The 25,584-nt window shown below is 38.0% G+C and overlaps 1 protein-coding gene across 3 annotated transcripts in view; it reads left to right on the plus strand.

Annotated features, from left to right (window-relative positions):
- The window catches only part of KIAA0586 (KIAA0586 ortholog), a 156,821-nt gene that overhangs the window by 87,491 nt on the left and 43,746 nt on the right, over nt 1–25,584 (plus strand). For 2 of the 3 annotated variants that reach the window (XM_053602347.1, XM_053602349.1), the window contains 3 exons: nt 4,633–4,810; nt 20,440–20,594; nt 23,262–23,370. In XM_053602347.1, the coding sequence (XP_053458322.1) occupies nt 4,633–4,810; nt 20,440–20,594; nt 23,262–23,370 (442 nt within the window). Of the gene's footprint in view, nt 1–4,632; nt 4,811–17,035; nt 17,069–20,439; nt 20,595–23,261; nt 23,371–25,584 lie in introns of all 3 variants that reach the window. The other variant, XM_053602348.1, reaches the window with a different exon arrangement.

The raw sequence follows: 25,584 nt of genomic DNA on the forward strand, positions 1-25,584 counted from the left end.
GTAAAAAGCAGAAGTGTCAGCATAATTTAAAAGTTTTAGTCCCTAATTTTTTACATATTTGGAAATCACTAATATTAGTTCATTCATTCCATTCTATCAGACTTCTTCATCTCTTTAATGCTGGAAAATTTCTTCTGTTTTCCCTTCCTTTCGTTTTTCCCCTCTCCCCCTAGAATTCTTTTTTTTTTTTGGCCCGGGCTGGGTTTGAACCCACCACCTCCAGCATATGGGACCGGCGCCCTACTCCTTGAGCCACAGGCGCCGCCCTAGAATTCTTTATTACCAGATAATAATGTACACTTCTTCTATCTCTCTCTTTTTTTTTTTTTTTTAAAGAAAATGTCTTGGTAAGTGTAAATACTTCTGTGAGAGAGATCATTCGGGCTTGACAACCATTAATGAGAATAAAATTATTTTAATAGATTTTTTTTTTAATTGTTGGAGATTCATTGAGGGTACAATAAGCCAGGTTACACTGATTGCAATTGTTAGGTAAAGTCCCTCTTGCAATCATGTCTTACCCCCATGAAGTGTGACACACACCAAGGCCCCACCCCCCTCCCTCCGTCCCTCTTTCTGCTTTTCCTCCCCCCCCCCATAACCTTAATTGTCATTAATTTTCTTCTATCTCTTAAATTTTCCTCTTTATTCATTTCTGCTTCCTTCTGGGAGAGCTCCCCAGTCTGATCTGGCCACCGTTAATTTGTTCTTTAGTCTACTGTTTATCCCATAGATTATATTTCTTCTGGCTGATATGCTTATCTGGTTCCTTTTTATGATTTTTTGCTTTACACTTTAATATCTTCCCTTGTTGCTCTGTGTGTATGATTAATATCATTTATTTTTGTTGTCTGTTTTTATTTTTTTTCCACTTATTGACTCCTTGGGTATCAGGTTCTTCTAACCTAGGAGGTTGTGTTCCAGTGGCGGCAGGGATCAGCTGCTCTGAGACCTTAGACGACTCACAATAAAATCAGGCTATGGCCTGTTTCAGAGACTTGAAGAAGGGGGCAGGAGAGAAGCCGCAGGGTGGAGAGTCCCAGACAGCACAGAACCACTGGCGGTCTTTGTCACTGCTGTTTACTGCTGTGCCACTGTGCATCTCTTCTGATGGTGACTGTGTCTGTAACCTCTCAGGAGGAGGTTGCTTGGGGAAGTGTTGTAATCTCTGGGGTTTGGAGGGGAAGAGGGTGAAGGAATGAACACCCCAGAATAGGTTCCTGGGTGGATTTCACCACAGCTGTGCCTTCGTGCTTCCTGGTATTGGGTTGTTGCCAAGACGATCTTTATGGTTAAGGGGCAAGCAGGGATGATCTCAAGTTCACGGGAGAAAGAAGCAAGCACTTTTCTCCAGTCATTCCTCTCACTAACGCCCTCCATCCACCCTCCCCCACAGGACACTGTCCCTTTTCTCCCAAACGCAATGGTTCAAGTTAACTGTCAGTCTTTCTTTTCTTTTTTCCTTATTTTGTATTCATTTATTTTTATTAATTTATTTTTATTGTTAAATCATAGCTGTGTACATTACCGCAATCAAGGGATACAATGTGCTGGTTTCATATACAATCTGAAATATTCTCGTCAAACTGATTTTTTATGATTTTTATTTTGCTTCTCAGAATTTTTGGTTCTTTTTCATTCTGTATTTACTTGAGAGTTGGTTTGAGAGAGAGAGAGCTGGCAGCCTTTGTTATTGTGCTGTCTTGGCAAGGCCAGAGCACAGGTTGGAATTCTGTCTTCTTTAAATCTTTTCCTAAGCATCTGAGCATTTGTATATGTACAAATATGTTTGTATGTATATGTACATATAAACATGTATGTACTGTTCTGAAACCTACTTTAAAAAAAATTTTTTTTTTTTTTTTTTTTTGAGACGGAGTCTTACTTTGTCACCCTCCATAGAGTACCTTGGCATCACAGCTCACAGCAACCTCAAACTCTTGAGCTTAAGTGATTCTCTTGCCACAGCCTCCGGAGTAGCTGGGACTACAGGTGCTTGCCACAATGCTTGGCTATTTTTAGAGACAAGGTCTCACTCTTGCTCAAGCTGGTCTTGAATCCATGAGCTCAGGCAATCCACCCACCTCTGCCTCTCAAAAGTTAGAACTACAGGTGTGAGCTACTGTGCTGGCCTACTTTTTGAATTTTAACATAAATCTTAAAGATCTACTATATTACTTTTACCTACTACCTAAGTATGCTATAGTTTAATTATTCTATTGAAGGATTTTCAATTGGTTTTGATTTTTCTCTATTCAGCCATGCTAGGAATAAAATCATTCTTTGCACTCATGAGGAATTATTTTTCTAGATTAGATACTAAGGGGTGGAATTGCTCGCTCAAGAAGTATAAGCATTTATAATTTAAGTAGGTGCTGAGAAGTTGTTCTCTAACTGAGGCTGTTTTTCCATGACACCCAGGATATTTTTAATCTTAAATTTTTGTCAGATTAATAGTTTGACATTTAGTATATTTTCATATGTCTGGACTGTTAAGTGTTTGTCTTATTTATAATAATGTAGTAATAATGATACATTTATTAGTTAAAATATTCCTTTGGTAAGAAAATAATGGCTTTTTTTTTTTTTTTTTTTGAGACAGAGTCTCACCATGTTGCCCTTGGTAGAGTGCCAAGGCATCACAGCTCACAGCAACCTCAAACTCTTGGGCTTAAGTGATTCTCTTGCCTCAGCTTCCTAAGTAGCTGGGACTACAGGTGCCCGCCACAACACCCTGCTATTTTTTGTTGCAGTTGTCATTATTTTTTAGCAGGCCTGGGCTAGGTTTGAACCCGCCACCCTTGGTGCATGCAGCTGGTGCCATAACCACTGTGCTTTGGGCGCCAAGCCAAAATATTGGCTTTTCTTTATGTTTAAAACTCCTTGTCCAAAAGGGGTGTTAGATCAGTGAGAGTTGTATAATGGCTGTGCGTTTGTGTAGATGAGCCAGGTGTGTTACTGGCAATTATAGACAGCCTAACTTAGAATTGGGATGAGTCTAACCTTTGAGTATAACAAAACTAGTAGATACTTATGAGTATGGGAGCATTTTATAATTAGGCAAACCAAGTCTTCAGTGGGGTCATAGAGTATTTCTTAAAGTGTTCACCTGTTATAGGCACCCTAGAAAATTAATTCACAAGAGAGAAGATGCTGTATATTGTATAACATTATATAAATATAGTGATGGCAAAATGATATAGATACTGTAAAATATTTCTGATTAATTACTGGAGAAAGCATATCTGTCATCATTCATTCTAAACATTGCTTAAGAGTCTCCAAGGGATTTCCTATTAACTGAAAAACAGTATTTTTCTACTTAAAGGATGTTGAGGCAATTGGTATTCCTGAAGAAGAGGCAGGCTAAAGAAATGAGGGGAGACGGAGGTATATGTAGGAACATGAGGGAAGATTAAAGAGGGTCTGGAATGTTGAGCTTAGGAGTTTAGATTTTGTTTTATAGTCAGTAGACTCATCAAAGATGTTTCAGCAGTGATTTCTTCATATATTCTAGTAAAAATTTGTTGGCTGAAATTAAGCTCCTTATAAGTAAAAAAACCTGGGAGCTTTTGGATATTGGAATTTATATTCAGCTCTTGATTAGTAAATCCTTTTAAAATAGAATATCTCCAAGTCACAAAGTATACTAGTGATTAGAGTATATAATTTTTTTTTTTTTTTGAGACAGAGTTTCAAATTGGCACCCTGGGTAGAGTGCTGTGGCATCACAGCTCACAGCAACCTCAAACTCTTGGGCTTAAGTGATTCTTCTGCCTCTGCCTCCCAGGTAGCTGGGACTACAGGCACCCAACACAACGCCCGAGTATTTTTTTTTTGTTGCAGTTGTCACTGTTGTTTAGCAGGCCGGGCTGGGTTTGAACTTGCCAGCTTTGGGGTATGTGGCTGGCCCCCTACCCACTGAGTTATAGGTGCCGCCTAGGGTATATAATTTTTAATAATGAAAATAAAAGTCCTACTTCATTATAATTTTCCATTAATTTTATATATTTAATTTAAAAACATATTTGTACTTTTTTACTTTATACTTTTCCAAAGAAGAGAATTTTATTAAATATAATTAGTCTTCTTCAATCTATATACTTATAAAAATATATAATTATATGAGGTAAACTTTATTCCATTTAAGGTGTATTATTCTCCTCCTCAATTATTTAATTGTGTAAAGTTCATACTAACAAACTGTAGGCAATTTTTATTCATGAAAAATGAGGAAGAAATTTTCTGTTACTCTAATTATTCTATTTAATTAAAGACCTTAGATCTGATTTTATTCTAATTTTAAGCTGTATAAACAATGTGTAATATGTGCCAGCGTTTAATGTTTTAAGTTGTGTTAGAATTTTTCTTACATGTTTCATTCCTATGTAATCTGAGGTTGAAAAACAGATTATGTTTAACTTCATAAAATAGAAGATATTAAAAGCAAAGCCTGTGACTGGGCTTTATTAAATTAACTTTTAAGCTCTTCTTGTGTGTAATGTGTACATGGCATAATAAACACTTTCTAAATTACCTTTCAAGTAGTCAAGTCATGATATTTGACAAATATTTCCTCTTTTGACTTGATTTTAATGTAATGGTTTTAACAATTGTTTCTACTTTTTAAAGGACTTGGAAAATAGTGTGGGTGAACTCAGTGAAGGACAAAGGCCCAGGCTGACAGCAGCAGCAGAGAGCATCTTACTGGGCCGTTCTCTCTGTGTGCAGCAGCCTGTCACAGCTGCAGACACTTCAGTTCCACAGTGTGAGTCTAAGCCATTATCTCAGCAATTTGATGCAGTTTCAGGTATACTGAACTGTTATTTCTTGTCGCGTTGTCAATTAGAATACTCACTGGGCGACACCTATGGCTTAGTGGGTAGGGCGCCAGCCCCATATACCGAGGGTGGCGGGTTCGAACCCAGCCTCGGCACTCTACCGCGGGTGATAAAGTGAGACTGTCTCTAAAAAGAAAAGAATATTCACTTTATAAGCCATCACACTTCGTTGTACTATTTCCATGTGGTATGCTACGTTCTGTTTTATGTTACAATCTATAGTCATTTTCCTAATATGAATTGAGAAAAGTATGATTATTTTCAAATGGATACTTGTGAAACTTCTTTTTTTTTTTTTTTTTTTTTTTTTTTTTTGAGATAGAGTCTCACTTTCTCGCCCTCAGTAGAGTGTTGTGGCTTCACAGCTCACAGCAACCTCCAACTCTTGGGCTCAAGCTATTCTCTTGCCTCAGCCTCCAAGTAGCTGGGACTACAGGTGCCCTCCACAACGCCCGGCTGTTTTTGTTGTTGTTGTAGTTATCACTGTTTTTTTAGCAGCCCCAGGCTGGGTTCCAACCCACCAGCCCTGGTTATGTGGCTGGCGCCATAACCACTGGGCTACAGTGCTGAGCCTGAAACTTCTTTATTAGAGAGGATGTTCATAATTTAAAAAGTTTGGTAATAACTTTTTGTATGATATATAATAGTGTTTTCCCAAATATGTTTCATGTACATGAACCCTTAGGTGGTACATGAGATAATTTTGATAATATACATATATACACTCAAAAATTTTTAATACTCTGTTTCCCTGAAAATAAGACAGTGTCCTATTTAAGGTGTGCTCCCAAAGATGCACTAGGTCTTATTTTCAGGGGACGTCTTATCTTTCCTGTAAGTAGGTCTTATTTTCTGAGGATGTCTTATTTTCGGAACAGGGTAGTGATGCAGCTATTGTAATGTATACTAGAAAAATGTGAGTAGCTTGTCAGAGCTGACATAACAGATCTTGTTTAGATAACAGTGTAGAAAGGTATTCTTTATACTATATGAGTTTCAGACAGTGCTCAGTGTATTCGGACTGTTTAAGAACTTGAATAACTGAACTTTCTGCTGTAACACCTTGGAAATAAGGACAGAATAGAAGATGCCAATCTCTAGCATATACAGTTGATTCTTATCTGTGGTGGTTATTTCTACAGTCACTGTGAACAATTAGCAGAAATATAGGGTTATACTCCTCTGAGCCTCTGATGTAACATTTTTATCACTAATCAGTATATATCTTTGTTTTATGTGTCTTTCTGTTTAAAGAAATCTTATTACATATATATGGTTGGTTTATTATATTTAACTCAGAGGAACTAAACTGTCTAGCACTGTAACTCATACCTGAAGGAAGCTTCTCTAACACATTTTCTTCCTAAGGCACAATACAGCCTTCCTGTGCGTGGGAGCCCCAGATATCACTGCGGCTCTGTGCTGGGTTACAGTGCTGGGGGACACGTTAAACAGTGAAAAAAAAGCCCAGCATTTAATATACTGTGAAAAGGTCACTTGTTTACAGCATAAGAGCTAAAATAAGAAGGCAGAATTTATCCCTGTTTACCCTCAACCGAGAAAGTGCACATCAGGCAATTCAAGTTTTTTACTCCCTTATACATGTTCATGAGTGACCACAGAAGTTCTGAAAGTGGGTTGGGCTTCGAACTGAATTTTAAAAAGCAGGTAAATTTGCACATATATAATTTGCAAATTTATGACGATTGACTATAATCTCATTACTGATTTTTCTATGCCCATCGTTATATTCTCTTAAGTGAAGAGAAACTTCATAGCTATGAAGATTTGCCAGAAGTCAGAAAAAGAAATTCCTGAAGTTAGAAAAACATTGGTGTACAGCAGTGGTTCTCAACGCACAGGAACTGTGTTAAAGGGCTGCAGAATTAGGAAGATTGAGAACCACTGGTGTAGAGTATTAAGAGTATTATTAGTTTTATGTTGAATGAATACCCTATATCATTTAGAACTGAGAGAAATTGAAGACTGAATTTTCCATGTTAAAAAAATGTGGAGATTTGCATTATCATTTTATATACATGAGGATCTTAAATTGTTAACGTTCTTTCAAATTAGTAGGATTCAAATGGCTTAAAAAGGTGACTTTTATTTACAATATATCCAGCCTACTATGCAGATTGTAATTAAACAAAACCGACACTAGATGGCTCTCACAGATCATTTGAGAGCAAGGAGGTACTTGAAAAAACAGGTAAGTACTTGTTAAATTATCTTGGAATAAAATGTATGTGAATATATAACCTAGCCAGTCCTTCCTTGCTTCCTTGTGTCTCTAGTAGCACATAGCAGATTATCTATGGCACAGTGCACTTTTAATATTAGGAATGTTGTAGGTATTTGTTTAATTTGATTGGAGAAAATAGTAAGGTGTAACTTAAATAGCAGTAAATTTGTACATATGTAATTTGCAAATTAATGAGGATTGACTGTGTTCTCATTACTGATTTTCCTATGCCCATTGTTGCCTTCTCTTAAGTAAAGAGAAACTTCCATAAGACTGAGCATATGTATGAGGCCGTACAACAGAGAGGTTGAGAGCTTGAGCTTTTTGGGTTTGAATCCCAGCTCTGTATATTTCCTCAAGTAACCTTATGTTCCTAAACCCACATTTCTTTATCAAGTGGCAGTGACATTAGTCATTGAGTATCTATTGCTATGTATGTTAACAAATTACTCCTGAATCTAGCAGCTGACAGCAACAAACATTTATTATCTCAAACAACATCAAAACTCCGAAAGTCAGGAATCCTGCAGTGGCTTAACAGGGTGGTTGCCAGGGTGTCCCCTGGGGATGCAGTGAAGCTGATGGCTTTCCCTGAGGTCTTAGGAAGGCTTGATGAAGGGTTGAACGATCAGCTTTCCAAGCTCACTCCCATGAACGATCAGCTTTCCAAGCTCACTCCCATGCCTGTTGGAAAGAGGCCTCACTTGCTCAGCATATGAGGTTGTCTAAGGCTGTTCATGACATGGTGGCAGGCTTCCCCCAGAAGCCATGACCCAGGGAACGTTGAGCAGTCGGGACAGAAACCATGATATCTTTTATAACCTAGTCTCCAAGTGGTGTGTCATCACTTCTGCCATCTTCTGTTGATAACACAGACCTATCCTGGAACCGGTTAAGAAGGGACTTCAAAATGATAAAGAGATGAGGAGGTGGGATCATCAGGGGCTATCTGGGAGGTAATAGTCAACCTTCTAAGCCTCGCCGCGCCAGTGAGTGACGATGCAAGTGAGGCAGTAAGCACAGTGCCTGGCACATGGCCAGTGTTGCTCATTTATAATGTCTAGTGTGTGTAGAAGCAGCATCATACAAATTTAATAGAACAAGAAACTACTCACAGTTGCCTAAAAGGGCTGTGATATAGAGAGCGAATTTGTTCCTCTTTATTTAAGATTTTCTGCTGGTAGCTAATATTATGCCTTTTAATTTGATTTTTGATAGTTTTGCTCACAGAGCCTCATCTCTTCTTACTTTACCTGTTCCCACAACTGCTAATTTTGGGGAAGTGTCCTATTTGCAACCTGTAATCCCCACCCCTGCCTGCAGCCATTCTGAAGCTCTCAGGTTGGACTGAGTAACTAAAAGATACAAAATCAGCTCTGAGAAATTATCTTGGGAACCCTAAAATGTATACTGGTATTTTGAGTACTAGCAATGTAGCAGCAATCACAGTTCTGCATTTATTCAGGAAGTCTGTATTCAATACCTACTGTGTACTTAGTACTGTACATGATATTAGAATCACGTAGATATCTGCTTTCAAGGAAGTTCACTGCTGTAGGAGACATGAATAACTATGACAATATTGTGTGCTTAGCACAATAGCACAGGTTGCTGTAGGAGTGCAGAGGAGGAACTCAGCCCACATGTGAGGGCCTAGAAAAGTTTTCCCACAAGAGCTGATGTAAAATTGAATCTCAGAGGAAATTGACCAGATGGTGAATTGTGGTAAGAATGTTACATGCTTCATTCGCTCCCTCATTTAGAAGACACTTTTGAGTGCCTGCTATGCTCTGAGAAGGTGCTAAGTACTCAGAATATGAAACCTGGTAAGGCCCAGTCCACAATGAGTTTTTTCTTTAGTAGGGGTAGTAGATGAGAAGGCGGAAAACATGATAAATTACTGTAGTTGTGAAGAAATTGTGTGGGATAAAGATATAGGCCAATTGTAGTGGGAGAGGGTGTTTAGGAAAGAGTTCTCAGATAAGGAGAGTCTTACGCAGAGTGAGTCCTCAAAGATGGATAACTGTTTGCTACACTGTAGGTGTTGAGGGGCAGAATGCGTGATGAGACAGAACAAAGTCAAGAAATAGCAAGGCTTAATTTAGGAAATAAAGGTGTTGCAGCAGTGGGTCCAAAGCAGGTCATGACAAACTCTGGGTGATAGATCAGGGAGTTTGGGATGTACTCCAAGACAACAAGGGTCCATTTGTGAACTAAGTGGGAAACAGTGCCAATCTTACCTTGTATTTATTCCCATGGAGAATTCAGGCTTGAATGTTTATCAGTTCTGAATGTTGTATGATATTTATGAATCCATTAAGAATTATAAGTACATGAGGGATATGATCATATTTACCTTTATTTAGCAGAACATCCAAAGGACAGAGTGACAGATTGGAAAGGTTAGGACTGGAGGCAAAGAGCCTAATCAGGTAGTTATTAGAGTAAACCTGAAGAGACATTATTCAGCAGTGAGACATATAAAAAGGGAGATTTGAGAGACAGTTAAGGAGAATGGTTGGGACCCAGTTTGAAAGTGCAAAAGAGGAGGGTGGAGCAAGATGGCAGCCGAGTAACAGCTTCCTTGCATCTGGGCACCGTGAGTCTGGGGATATAGGACTCCAGGCATCTCTGGCTGGTGGGATCTGCCTATCATCACCCCTGAGAGGATACAGGGAGTCAGCGAGAGACTTCTGGACCCCAAGAGGAGGACTAAAACAGTGGAAAACCGGCAAGTGGTCGCGTGTGTTCAATCCGCCTAAACCCGCCCGCAACTGTAAGTTCAGTAGCAGCGAGACTGCAAACCAGAAAGGCCTTACCTGTGAACTGTTTTGGTGTCTTTGGACTTGGCACTCAGCTGAACTGCCTTGGGGAGAGCCTGAGCAGGAGTGCGGAGAACTTTGGCCTTTGTCTAGGGCCCCAGTCTGAGCCGCTGAGCCAGACGGAGCTAATAGAGTTTGGCTGTGGGTCACAGGCAGACATTGTGAGCGATCTGCCCTGGCAAGCTCCGCCCTCAGGGTCGCAGAGCTGGAATTGGGTGGGAGCTGGTAACCCAGCGACCAAGTAGCCTAAGGGCGGGGTCTGAGCCGCCTTGCAGCCCTAACCCTCGGGGGCAGAGGGAGACCAGTTTTGACACACAGGGTAAGTGGATGACCACTTCAGCAGTGATTCCAGCAACAAGCACTTCCCTGAGAAAGCTTCTGCTCAGTAAGTGAACAAGTTCAAAGTGCCTTTTAAGTGGGCTGAAGAGAGATTTAGGGTGTCTACCTGCTGGGATTCAAGAAACTAGCAGCCTCCAGTCGTATCAGAACTGTGATTAACATCTCATACCCCAGAAGACCACGTGTTGCCCAGACAATATTCAATTCCATATACATACTGCTTTGTTTTTGGTTGCGTGTATGTTTTTTTTTGTTTGTTTGTTTGGTTTGGTTGTTTTTTTTGTTTATTTTGACGTTCTAGATTGTTGTTTTGTTTTTTAAGTTCAACCTTTTCCATACACATCCTTTTTCTTTCTCAATTTTTCTAGTTTAATTATAATTTCCCATTGCTGCCTATTTCAATAATCAGAACTTCATTTTTGTTAGTGTTTCTACCACTATTATTTGGTTTTTCCAGCCAATTTTATCCCGTAAAGTTTTCTGTTTGCTTGTTTTGGTTTGATTTATAGCATTTTTGTCTTTCCTCTCTACTTGGTGGAGGTGGGGTACTGTGTCTGATCAGGTTAGCAAAGAGCTGCTGACCTCAAGGGAACCACCCCACTGGGCACCCCCAGAAGGTGTTTTTTTTTTTAAGGTTGTATCAAAGTACCCTACTGTACACCTATATTGCTCTGTCTCCCTCTTTCTGTGCCTCTCTTCTTTTTGTCAATATTCCTTTCACCCAACCACTCTCCTTTCTCTATTTTTCTTTTTTTTCATTTTTTTTCTTTTTCTTATCACTTGGTCCTCATTTCTTTCATCACTTTTTTGCTCTTAAACCTTCTCACCCTTCTGGTCCTGTAACCCTTAGTCCACAGGCACAAGAACTTAAAGAGCAAGAGGAAGTGAAAGGAAAATTAGGGCAAGTAAACAGATAAAAGAAATCACCCATGAGGAAGAATCAGCAGAAAACTCCAGGCAACATGAAGAACCAGTCCAGAACTACCCCGCCAAGGGACCATGAGGTAGCTACTGCAGAGGATTCCACCTATACAGAAATGTTAGGAATGACAGAAAGGGAATTTAGAATACACATGTTGAAAACAATGAAGGAAATGATGGAAACAATGAAGGAAACTGTTAATAAAGTGGAAAATAACCAAAAGGAAATTCAAAAACAGAATCAAATAAGAGATGAACGATATGAAGAATATAAAAAGGATATAGCAGAGCTGAAGGAAATGAAACAGTCAATCAGGGAACTTAAAGATGCAATGGAAAGTATCAGCAACAGGTTAGACCATGCAGAAGAAAGAATTTCAGAGGTAGAAGACAAAGTTTTTGAGATAACTCAGATAGTAAAAGAGGCAGAAAAGAAGAGAGAGAAAGCAGAACGTTCACTGTCAGAATTATGGGACTTCATGAAGCGTTCCAACATACGAGTTATAGGAATTCCAGAAGGGGAAGAAGAATGCCCCAGAGGAATGGAAGCCATACTAGAGAATATTATAAAAGAAAATTTCCCAAATATCACCAAAGATTCTGACACACTGCTTTCAGAGGGATATCGGACCCCAGGTCGCCTCAACTCTAACCGAGCTTCTCCAAGACACATTGTGATGAACCTGTCCAAAGTCAAGACCAAAGAAAAGATTCTGCAAGCTGCCAGGAGTAAGCGCCAGTTGACCTACAGGGGCAAATCCATCAGATTGACCGCAGACTTCTCTAATGAAACTTTCCAAGCAAGAAGACAATGGTCATCTACCTTTAATCTACTTAAACAGAACAATTTTCAGCCCAGAATTCTGTACCCTGCTAAGCTAAGCTTCAAAATTGACGGAGAAATCAAATCATTTACGGATATACAAACATTGAGGAAATTCGCCACAACAAGACCAGCTCTACAGGAAATACTTCAACCTGTTCTGCACACTGACCACCACAATGGATCAGCAGCAAAGTAAGAACTCAGAAATTAAAGGACAGAACCTAACCTCCACACTGATGCAAAAGATAAAACTAAGCAATGGACTCTCACAAAATAAGATGAATAGAATACTACCACACTTGTCAATTATCTCAATAAATGTTAATGGCTTGAATTCCCCACTGAAGAGACATAGATTGGTTGACTGGATTAAAAAACACAAGCCATCCATTTGCTGTCTGCAAGAAACACACCTGGCTTCAAAAGACAAATTAAAGCTCCGAGTCAAGGGTTGGAAGACAATTTTTCAGGCAAATGGAATTCAGAAGAAAAGAGGAGTTGCAATCTTATTTTCAGACACATGTGGATTTAAAGCAACTAAAGTCAAAAAAGACAAAGATGGTCACTTTATATTGGTCAAGGGAAAACTACAACAAGAAGACATTTCAATTCTAAATATTTATGCACCCAATTTAAATGCTCCCAGATTCTTGAAGCAGACCTTACTCAGTCTGAGCAATATGATATCTGATAATACCATCATAACAGGGGACTTTAACACTCCTCTTACAGAGCTGGACAGATCCTCTAAACAGAAATTAAACAAGGATATAAGAGACTTAAATGAGACTCTAGAACAACTGTGCTTGATAGACGCATATAGAACACTCCACCCCAAAGATAAAGAATATACATTCTTCTCATCACCCCATGGAACATTCTCCAAAATTGATCATATCCTGGGACACAAAACAAATATCAACAGAATCAAAAGAATTGAAATTTTACCTTGTATCTTCTCAGACCATAAGGCACTAAAGGTGGAACTCAACTCTAACAAAAATGCTCGACCCCACCCAAAGGCATGGAAACTAAACAATCTTCTGTTGAATAACAGATGGGTGAAGGAAGAAATAAAACAGGAAATCATTAACTTCCTTGAGCATAACAACAATGAAGACACAAGCTACCAAAACCTGTGGGATACTGCAAAAGCAGTTTTGAGAGTAAAATTCATCGCTTTAGATGCCTACATTCGAAAAACTGAAAGAGAGCACATCAACAATCTCACAAGAGATCTTATGGAATTGGAAAAAGAAGAACAATCTAAGCCTAAACTCAGTAGAAGAAAAGAAATATCCAAAATCAAATCAGAGATCAATGAAATTGAAAACAAAAGAATCATTCAGAAAATTAATGAAACAAGGAGTTGGTTTTTTGAAAAAATAAATAAAATAGATAAACCGTTGGCCAGACTAACCAGGAATAGAAAAGTAAAATCTCTAGTAACCTCAATCAGAAATGATAAAGGGGAAATAACAACTGATCCCAAAGAGATACAAGAGATCATCTCTGAATACTACCAGAAACTCTATGCCCAGAAATTTGACAATGTGAAGGAAATGGATCAATATTTGGAATCACACCCTCTCGCTAGACTCAGCCAGGAAGAAATAGAGCTCCTGAACAGACCAATTTCAAGCACTGAGATCAAAGAAACAATAAAAAAGCTTCCAACCAAAAAATGCCCTGGTCCAGATGGCTTCACTCCAGAATTGTATCAAACCTTCAAGGAAGAGCTTATTCCTGTACTGCAGAAATTATTCCAAAAAATTGAGGAAGAAGGAATCTTCCCCAACACATTCTATGAAGCAAACATCACCCTGATACCAAAACCAGGAAAAGACCCAAACAAAAAGGAGAATTTCAGACCAATCTCACTCATGAACATAGACGCAAAAATTCTCAACAAAATCCTAGCCAATAGATTACAGCTTATCATCAAAAAAGTCATTCATCATGATCAAGTAGGCTTCATCCCAGGGATGCAAGGCTGGTTTAACATACGCAAGTCTATAAACGTTATCCACCATATTAACAGAGGCAAAAATAAAGATCACATGATCCTCTCAATAGATGCAGAAAAAGCATTTGATAAAATCCAGCATCCTTTTCTAATTAGAACTCTGAAGAGTATAGGCATAGGTGGCACATTTCTAAAACTGATTGAAGCTATCTATGACAAACCCACAGCCAATATTTTACTGAATGGAGTAAAACTGAAAGCTTTTCCTCTTAGAACTGGAACCAGACAAGGTTGTCCTCTGTCACCTTTACTATTCAACATAGTGCTGGAAGTTCTAGCCAATACAATTAGGCAAGACAAGGAAATAAAGGGAATCCAAATGGGAGCAGAGGAGGTCAAACTCTCCCTCTTTGCTGACGACATGATCTTATACTTAGAGAACCCCAAAGACTCAACCACAAGACTCGTAGAAGTCATCAAAAAATACAGTAATGTTTCAGGATATAAAATCAATGTCCACAAGTCAGTAGCCTTTGTGTACACCAATAACAGTCAAGATGAGAAGCTAATTAAGGACACAACTCCCTTCACCATAGTCTCAAAGAAAATGAAATACCTAGGAATATACCTAACGAAGGAGGTGAAGGACCTGTATAAAGAAAACTATGAAATCCTCAGAAAGGAAATAGCAGAGGATATTAACAAATGGAAGAACATACCATGCTCATGGATGGGAAGAATCAACATTGTTAAAATGTCCATACTTCCCAAAGCAATCTACCTATTCAATGCCATTCCTATCAAAATACCAACATCATACTTTCAAGATTTGGAAAATCTGATTCTGCGTTTTGTATGGAACTGGAAAAAACCCCGTATAGCTAAGGCAGTTCTCTGTAATAAAAATAAAGCTGGGGGCATCAGCATACCAGATTTTAGTCTATACTACAAAGCCATAGTGCTCAAGACAGCATGGTACTGGCACAAAAACAGAGACATAGACACTTGGAATCGAATGGAAAACCAAGAAATGAAACTAACATCTTACAACCGCCTAATCTTTGATAAACCTAACAAGAACATACCTTGGGGGAAAGACTTCCTATTCAATAAATGGTGTTGGGAGAACTGGATGTCTACATGTAAAAGACTGAAACTGGACCCACACCTTTCTCCACTCACAAAAATTGATTCAAGATGGATAAAGGACTTAAACTTAAGGCATGAAACAATAAAAATCCTCCAAGAAAGCATAGGAAAAACACTGGAAGATATTGGCCTGGGGAAAGACTTCATGAAGAAGACTGCCATGGCAATTGCAACAACAACAAAAATAAACAAATGGGACTTCATTAAACTGAAAAGCTTCTGTACAGCTAAGGAGACAATAACCAAAGCAAAGAGACAACCTACACAATGGGAAAGGATATTTGCATATTTTCAATCAGACAAAAGCTTGATAACTAGGATCTATAGAGAACTCAAATTAATCCACATGAAAAAAGCCAACAATCCCTTATATCAATGGGCAAGAGACATGAATAGAACTTTCTCTAAAGACGACAGACGAATGGCTAACAAACACATGAAAAAATGTTCATCATCTCTATATATTAGAGAAATGCAAATCAAAACAACCCTGAGATATCATCTAACCCCAGTGAGAATGGCCCACATCACAAAATCTCAAAACTGCAGATGCTGGCATGGATGTGGAGAGAAGGGAACACTTTTACACTGCTGGTGGGACTGCAAACTAGTACAACCTTTCTGGAAGGAAGTATGGAGAAACCTCAAAGCACTCAAGCTAGACCTCCCATTTGATCCTGCAATCCCATTACTGGGCATCTACCCAGAAGGAAAGAAATCCTTTTATCATAAGGACACTTGTACTAGACTGTTTATTGCAGCTCAATTTACAGTCGCCAAAATGTGGAAACAGCCTAAATGCCCACCAACCCAGGAATGGATTAACAAGCTGTGGTATATGTATACCATGGAATACTATTCAGCCATTAAAAAAAATGGAGACTTTACATCCTTCGTATTAACCTGGATGGACGTGGAAGATATTATTCTTAGTAAAGCATCACAAGAATGGAGAAGCATGAATCCTATGTACTCATTTTTGATATGAGGACAATTAATGACAATTATGGTTATGGGGGGGGAAACAGAGGGAAGGAGGGAGGTGGGTGGGGCCTTGGTGTGTGTCACACTTTATGGGGGCAAGACATGATTGCAAGAGGGACTTTACCTAACAATTGCAATCAGTGTAACCTGGCTTATTGTACCCTCAATGAATCCCCAACAATAAAAAAAATAAATAAATAAAAAAAAAAAAAAAAAGAAAGTGCAAAAGAAGGGAAAAGTCCAAGAAATCCCTAGTTTTCTAGCTAGAATGATCAGCTGGATGGTCATACCATTCATTGGGAGAGTTATGGAGGAAGAACAGAACTAGGAGCAAACGAGGTGAATGGAGTTTTATACATATTGAACCTGAGGTGCCTTTGGTTTTCAGGAAAATACTGTGTTAACACAGACATGCCAGACCAACACCTGCTGCTGGCTCCGGCAATGGAAATGAACTTCATCTTCTCTGAAAGTCTCTCACAGTTGCTGTCCAGTACAATATGAGTCTAGGAAAGTAAAGTTAGGGTTTTCAACTTATGATTGATTCAATTAAATTTGACTTTAGCAAAATAATATTTTAAGTTCCTCTTACAAGGATCTAGCATTATACAGGTGAGACACCCACACTCAGTGAGCATACTGGTGAGAAGACACAGCACATGCAGCATTTTTACGACATACTTTTCTGAGTTCATCACTTGACCCGGCTGTCTCCTGTACTCTGTATAATCCTCTAACGTCACCTGCCTAATGTTTCTCTTATCACACTGCTTTGTAATCTCATGTGAGGATAGGGACTTGATCTCATTCACTGTTCATCTGGCAGGGTTGGCAGTGCACAGTAAATATCTGTTAAATGATAGGGTGTTTTATGATTTAAAACCTATTATGTCCTTTTTGAGTTATGTCCAAGCCCACATTTTCTCCTGTCTATCCATGTAGGCTTTTCCCCAGGTAACTCCATGCAAGATTCTGGTATGTACCCTTCCTGTTTTCTCTTATTTGTATAATTATATGTGCTCATGTGCAATATATGACATGTGTGATTACCATTATTTTACAACTTGAGCTCATGTCATGAACACTGGCCTGAATTTTATTTTCACCAAGTAAATCCTATAGATTACACACTAGGTCAACTGGTATTACTTAAATTTATTCCTTTTAATGTTTGCGTAAAAGCTTATGATATGGATTTCCAATGATTTAATTACCTATTTATCTATTCATAGATAGCTACCTTATTCACACACATATATCCTACCATACTGTTGTATTTTATATTTATAGAAGATTTTCCCAGGAGCATTTACCATGCCCAGCCAATATGTCTTTTCATTTATATGTTTGTTTACTGTTTGGATTTGCTCTAAATTCTTTTCCCAACTGTAAGGTTATAATTTTTTTTGTAAGTTTTAAAGCTAGGCCAGGCATGGTGGGTCACATCTGTAATCCTAGCACTCTGAGAGGCCAAGGCAGGCAGATCACCTAAGCTCCTGAGTTGAGACCAGTCTGAGCAAGAGCAAGATCCTGTCTCTAGCAATAGCTGGGCACTGTGGTGGGCCCCTGTAGTCCCAGGTACTCAGGAGGCTGAGGGAAGAGAATCACTTGAGCCCAAGAGTTTGAGGTTGCTATGAGCTGTGATGCCATGCTCCACCCAGGATGACAAAGTGAGACTGTCAAAAAAAAAAAAAAAGTTTTAAAGCTATCTCCATATTTTAGATGTTTTCTGTTACCTGTATTATAAATATCTTTTTCTAAATTTATATATTATTCATTGTTTATAACATTTGCTATATAATCATAATTTTTTACATAGTTATTCTGTACTTTTTACTTCCTGTGTTTTCATGGGTTGGCCAGGTAGCTATGATATGGAGAAAAACTTTTTTGTATATCTATCTGGGATCCAGCCACTTCGCCACATTCTCTTATTAATTCTAATAGCATTCTTTTTTCCTCATTATAGTTTCTAGATTGTCTAGTTATATGCTATATCAACAGCAAAAAGAGTTTTTAATATCTTCCCTTTCAACATTTATGTGTGCATTCTTTTCTCTTCATTTTCCAATCTTAGGAAAAGTGTTAGTTAAGTGATATAGGAGTAGAAAAAAATACCATGATATAAAGAGGCAAGTGTAAGGCTTAATTCATTAGTTACTTTAAATTATGGGAATGGTTACCATTATTTAAATTAATCTTACTCTAGACAGTTAAGTGAGAATTAATCAGGTAATTAATTTGACAAATTCTTTTATACTGATTGAATACTCTGAAGGTAAAAATTAAAACTCAGGGGTATAGTTTGCTTTATACAAAAACCCTTAAAAACCTAGATTAACATAAAATATTATGATTATTTGCTACTAGGAAATAATCAACAGATTGCCTTTAAATGGAAAATATGCATGGTATCTTAAAAATGTTATTTCATTTAAAACAACTTAATTTATGTATGACTCTTCAGGTCTGTGTCTTTTGATTAAAATGACATGTCCTACACTATGCTATGTTTAAAAGGTTGCCATTAATAAATCAGGAAAAATGGAATTTTCTTAGAAATATTTTAGCAAGAACGTGAAAGAAAGAACAATGACTTAATTCCTCAGCTTCTTTCTAGCTCTCTAATTTTTGGACATTGACTTCTCTGAACTTCAGTTTTGTCAGTGAAAGATGATTGTAATACTATCTGACGTGCCTGCCTCACAGAATGATTGCCAAGTTCAAATTAAATAAGATAATATATATGAAAGTGTATGGAGTGTAAAGTGCAGTACAGATGTACAGTAATATTATTAGATGCATGAATATCTCTAGTTTTCTTTTTATTGATTTGATTGAGATGCCATTTAGATGAGAAAAAGAGGAACTTGATCATTTCAAGAAAAATATCCATAGAACAGAGCTAAGCAATACCAACATTTTTCTTTCTTTCTTTTATTTATTTTTTTTTTTAGAGACAGGGGTCTCACTCTGGCTTAGGCTGGTCTCGAACCTCTGAGCTCAGGGCAGGCTACCCACCTCGGTCTCCCAGAGTGCTAGGATTACAGGTGTGAGCCACCACGCCCAGCCACAATACCAACATTTTCTAACCAGGAAATTGCCTTTTACTTTTAAGATTATTCCCCTGCCCAATATCTTGTTCTGTCACCCAGGCTGCAGTGCAGTGGCATCATTGTAGCTCACTGCAGCCTCAAACTGCAGGGCTCAAACATTCCTCTTGCCTCAGCCTCCCAGGTAGCTGGGACTACAGGTGCCTGCCACCATGTCTGTCTGATTTTTCTTATTTTTTGTAAAGAAGGATCTCACCAAATTGCGTAGGCTGAGTTTTTTTTGTTTGTTTGTTTTGACACAGAGTCTCACTCAGTCACTCTGAGTAGAGTGCCGTGACATCATTGCTCTAACTTCTGGGCTCCAGCAATTCTCTTGCTTCAGCCTCCCAAGTAGCTAGGGCTATAGGTGCCCGCCACAACGTGTGGCTAGGTTTTCTGTTTTTAGTAGAGACAAGGTCTCACTCTTGCTCAAGCTGGTCTCAAGCGATCCACCCTCCTCAGCCTCCCAGAGTGCTAGGATTACAGGCATGAGCCACTGTGCCCAGCTGGTCTTGAACTGGACTCAAGTGATCCTCCCCTGCCTCAGCTTCTCAAAGTACTGGGAATATAGGCATGAGCCATGGCACCTGGCCTAATGTTTTATTTATTTATTTATTTATTTATTTATTTATTTATTTATTTTTGAGATAGAGTCTCACTATGTTGCCCTTGGTGTAGAGTGCAGTGGCATCACAGCTCATAGCAACCTCAAACTCTTGGGCTGAAGAGATTCTCTTGCCTTAGCCTCCCAAGTAGCTGGGACTATAGGCATCCGCCACAATGCCCAGCTATTTTTGTTGTTGTTGCCGTTGTTTAGCTGGCCCGGGCCTGGTTCGAACCCACTACCCTCAGTGTATGTGGCTGGTGCTGTAACCACTGTGCTACAGGCACTGAGCCGAAAGATTATGTTTTAGATAGAAAGTATTCTATTGATGCTTAGTGATAGAAAAGATAAACAGGGATGTTAGGGGTTGGTATGTGGGAAGGGGGGTGGAAATGGATCGACTATGGACACTTTGTTGACTGGAATCTTAGACCATTCAATAGATTTGTTTGAATATAAGTGTTTTCTGCATTATCTATGAGCCTTGGTTTTAATTGCAATGGAGGCTTGGTACCAAGTGTTTTTGTTTGAAGTTCACTGTTATTTTTATTTAACAGGTGAGAAATATTGGTAGGTTTCACTCAATTGTTCCTTTTCTAAAGTAAATTTAACATTTTGTCTTAACTTTTTGTTTACATTTTTGATAACAGATGGCATTGATGAAGACTCGTGTGCTAGTCATGGTCCAATGAGTTTGGGAGAATTGGAATTGCAGCCAAATTCTAACCTGGTTTTCCCCACGACACTTCTGACAGCACAAGAAAATGATGTTAATTTACCAGTAGCAGCTAAAGATTTTTCTCAGGTACAAAATGAATAGCATTTGTACTTTACATGAGACTTGTGGCAATATTGCCTTAGCATAGAACTCTGTCAAGAATAGTCTTTCCAGTCAGACAGCCTCAAATCACGCCTCTTCTGTTTACTAATTCAAATCTACATATAAATCTTAGCTTAGCCAGTTTCTAGCGGTGCTCTTGAACACATTGCTTAGCCTCATTTAAGCTTAATTTTCTTATCTGTAAATGATAAAAATAATATATAAAATGTCTGGTGCCTAACATGGCAGCTATTATCATTTATATTTCTGTATTTCCATGTAATACTTAGCCCAGTAATTTGCACATAATAGGTATACAATAAATATTTATTACATTAACATTTGTAAAGTGTGTTCCATGAAAGCATAGAAAATTTCATACTGAGTAGAGCCAATGACCCGTGCAATATCATGGACTGAAAAAATAGGGTGATTAATCTCCAAGATGTTAATCTAAAAAATGTTCACCTTGACTCAGCGCCCATAGCACAGTGGTTATCGTACCAGTCACATACACTGTGGGTGGAGGGTTCAAACCCAGCCTGGGCCAGCTAAACAACTGCAACAAAAAATAGCCGAGCATTGTGGCGGGCACCTGTAGTCCCAGCTACTTGGGAGTCTGAGGCAAGTGAATCACTTAAGCTCAAGAGTTTGAGGTTGCTGTGAGCTGTGATGCCACGGCCCTCTATCCCGGGTGACATAGTGAGACTCGGTCTCAAAAAAAAAAAAAAAAATTGTTCACCTCATTCATTCCTCACTGTGGATTAATTATTCATTTAGTATTCTTTGCACAGTACTGTGCAGCATTGTTGTAAAAGAAAACAAAAAATTTGTAAGATAAAGATTTGTTTATGGAACACACCATTATGTAAGGTTCAGCATTACCAACCTGTGACCAAACAAAGATTAGGGAAAACTAGTTAATAATAAACACATACCTATCAATAACTTTTGTATAAAAATAATTTGGGGGACTGAGTTAGGCAAAAATTTTCGGGATATGGTACCAAAAGCACTATCCATGGAAAAAAATCTAAAAATTGGTCTTATCAAAAATAAGAACTTCTTCTCTTCAAAACATATGGTTAAGAAAGAGAATGAAGGGCAGCGCCTATAGCTCAAAGGAGTAGGGCGCTGGCCCCCTTATGCCGGAGGTGGTGGGTTCAAGCCCAGCCCAGGGCAAAAACTGCAAAAAAAAAGAAAGAGAATGAAAAGGCAAGCCACCAACTGGGAGAAAATGTATACAAATCACTCTCACAAAAGACTTGTATCCAGAAAGTATAAAGAACTTGTTGAACTTAGTATTAAAGAAACAAGCCATCTAATTAAAAAATGACCCAAATCTTGGACAGATACTGCACCCAAAGAAGATATATGAATGGCAAATAAACACCTAAAAAGATTCTCGACATTGTTACTCCTTAGGAAAATGCAACTTAAAACCATAGTGAGATACCACAAAACACAGCCATTAGATTTTCTAAAATTTAAAAGACTAATGAGCCTAGCTTTCGTAAGGATACAGAGCTACTAACTCTCATACATTGCTGATGGAGACGTAAAATGATCCAACCACTTTGGAAAAGAGTTTGAGTCCTCAAAGCTCTTTTTTGGAAAAGAGTACATTTTGAGTCCACCCTGACAGGTGTTTCAGATTCTGGTTATGTCTTTTTTCTCTCCTTCCTACCTTCCTCCCTCCCTCCCTTTCTCTTTCTTTCTTTCTTCTTTCCTTTCTTCCTTTCTTTCCTTTCTTTCCTTTCCTTTTTTTTGACTAAAGATGGGGTCTGGCTCTTGCTCAGGCTGGTCTCAAACTCCCAAATTCAAGGGATTCCCTCCTCTGCCTCCCAGAGTGCTGGGATTATAGGCATGAGGCACTGTGTCGGGGCCTGGTTGTGTCTAAGGTTAAGAGTCCCAAAATGTCTGTAGAAGTTTCTGTTAAAGTCTGTCTTAACAGAAAGAAAGTCTTCAGGGACTCATTGATAATTAAGCTCATAAAACAAGAAAGGGAAGGAAGAAGATGGCTAAAGTCATCACATCTGTGATGTGTGATTGTAAGATTTGTAACTACTGTAAATCTCAGATTTGCTAAGGTTATAAGTAAGAAAGAGAGATGGCGGCGTTTATCATGGATCAGTACATTCCTGCCATTTCTGAATGGCAGGCAGAGGATAACTATACCTACTTACACCTGTGAGGATTAAAACATGTTACTCTATATAAAAGCACTTGGGAAGTTGCAGTGCATTATGCAGATTTTCATTTTATGTAAAAGATGGCTATATGGAAGAGTTTGCACTCAAATTAAGTTCTTATCCTGTCTAAATCCATCATGTATGTGTAAAGCTAGTACAGCTCAATTTATAAGTAGCACTGAATACTCTAGTAAAAATAGGGAGAAATGACTTGAATATTTGAAATCTGCATATGTTATCTAAATCTTCTTAGGAGTTTTTTTGCAGTATCTTTTCTTTTGTATTATGTATTCCATCACCTATTTGTTGGTCAAAGTGCTAATAGATAACAAAAAAAGGCAATTAGAAAGCAAGCCCATTATTAAATTTTTATGTAATAAAGACCTGAATAATTTGACTACTTAGATTTTTAAAAGTAACATAAAAATAATATTATGACTTCATGTTTTAAATTATTTAGTACCAAAAAAAGCAAGACCAGGATGTTAAGCAAGCTGAATACGAGCCGGCACAGAGTTGTTTAATACACATAAGAAGTAAATCTGATACTCCACTTTCACAGCAACAAGGTAAGACTTGTTTTCATGTGATTATATGATGGTCTGATATCGAACAAATATATAATGAAAAATTCTTTGCTTTTATACATGTCCTACTTTGCCTCTAGGTGTTTTTGTTCTCATTAGTCCATTTGGATGCAGAATCTGGTATCCTATTTGATTTGACTGTGAATTTGTTAGTTCTTTTTACCAATTTTTAAGGGATTTTGAAAACTCTTAGCTGGTGCTTTTTCTTTAATCTTAGCTTTTGGTTTTTGCGCAGTTGAATGTCAGTGTCCTTTTTATCTTTATATAGGTCTGTTTGAAATTATAGTATGCTGAAGGCAGGAATTATAACTGTTAATGTGTTTTGTAAGGGCTATTTAGGATTGTATTATATTGACCAGGTATTAGTAAAAACAGTTGATCTCATGTTACATGCTATGGTGCAAATGAATGTTTCTATACTGTTATTATCAAAATTGTGTTGTTAACTTTAACTTCACATCAGCATTAAAGCATCTTGCTGTTGTCTTTATGTTTCTACAAGGCTTGTTGCCTTCTGCCCTGTTGCTCTCTGGCTTCTTGGTCACTTACATTTCATATAACCTAAATTCTGAATTTGGCAGTAGAAATTAAGATCTCTTCTTTTTAAAAACTTTGTCCATAATCCAGGAAGAAGTATTAGGAATATTTTGAGCAGTGGGATGGTTTGTTTTTCTTTTATATTTATGATTTTCATTTAATTTTCAAATAATATTTGAGAATGCATATTATTGAGCACTAGTATAATTGCAATTGTGACTGTGCATTTGGTTTTGGGAAGGACCTAATGAAGAAGTGCTCAAGATGGAAAGATTACATCAAATTTAAGAGTTAGATTTTAACCTCTTACTCTTTTGCTCCATCTTTTCAGAATTTTGCTTTCCTGACCTTTTTTTTTAAACCAACCATAGTACATTTGTGTTACTATTATATTTTACAATCTTATGGAAAATTGCCTATAAAACTCTTGTCATGGCAATCTAAAAATTAAATATTCTATAGACATGTATAAGCAGATCACTTGAGCCGAGCCAAAGAGTTTGAGGTTGCTATGAGCTAAGACGCCAAGGCACTCTACCTAGGATGACCTAAGTAAGACTCTTTCTCAAAAAAAAAAAAAAAAAAAAGAAAAGGGCGGCACCTGTGGCTCAGTCGGTGGGGCGCTGGCCCCATATACCGAGGGTAGCGGGTTCAAACCCAGCCCCGGCCAAACTGCAACCAAAAAATAGCTGGGCATTGTGGTGGGCGCCTGTAGTCCCAGCTACTCGGGAGGCTGAGGCAAGAGAATCGCTTAAGCCCAGGAGTTGGAGGTTGCTGTGAGCTGTGTGAGGCCACGGCACTCTACCGAGGGCAGTACAGTGAGACTCTGTCTCTACAAAAAAAAAAAAAAAAGAAAAGAAAAAAAAAGGTATGTGTAAGCAAGTAAGAGTTCCTAAGACAATGTCAGAACTAATTTGATGTTCTTCTGTTAGGTACTGTTACCATTTATTGTTCATTTAGGTTTTTTTAAATTATTTTTTGAAATTATAAGTGAATTTTGTTTTCTTGAGGACGTTTTAATAAATAAATAAAAGAATCATTTTTCTCAGCTGATAGGAAAATATCTTTGGGAAGAATTTAAGACTTAACTATCCCTCTTTAGGAAAGTGCCATTGTTTTTGTTTCACATACAACATGCTTCTTGGTTTACACTGCAGTTATGTCCCTATGAACCCATCCTAAGTTGGAAATATCCTAGGTCCAGAGTCTGTTTTCCACTTAACAATATTCTTTCTTCTTCTTTTTTGTTTTTTTAACTTTAATAGACTTAGGGAGTACCAGTGTTTTTGTTACATGGATGAATTGTATACTGAAGTCAGAGCTAACTAAAAGCACTTAATATTTTCAATTTACAGTGGGTTTATGCTGACATAAGCTCATCACAAGTCAGAACCTATTGAGTATGTATTGTTTTTGCACCACCATAAAGTTGAATAATTGTATGTCAAACCATGAGAACTCAAGGACTATCCCTATAGTATCAATGTCTGACCACAGGATGGCAATAGTTACATTTATATTGACTTACAGGAATGTCATTAAATAATGTCCAATGGACATTTAGTAAGTCAATAAAAACCATAAGAAGAAGAAAAGATAAGGTGCTAGCTAGTAGGTGGCAGTTTTATTTAGAAAGGGTTTTTATTTTATTTTTTTTTT

The sequence above is a fragment of the Nycticebus coucang genome, chromosome 9 (assembly GCF_027406575.1).
Source record: "Nycticebus coucang isolate mNycCou1 chromosome 9, mNycCou1.pri, whole genome shotgun sequence".
Classification (NCBI taxonomy): Eukaryota; Metazoa; Chordata; class Mammalia; order Primates; family Lorisidae; genus Nycticebus; species Nycticebus coucang.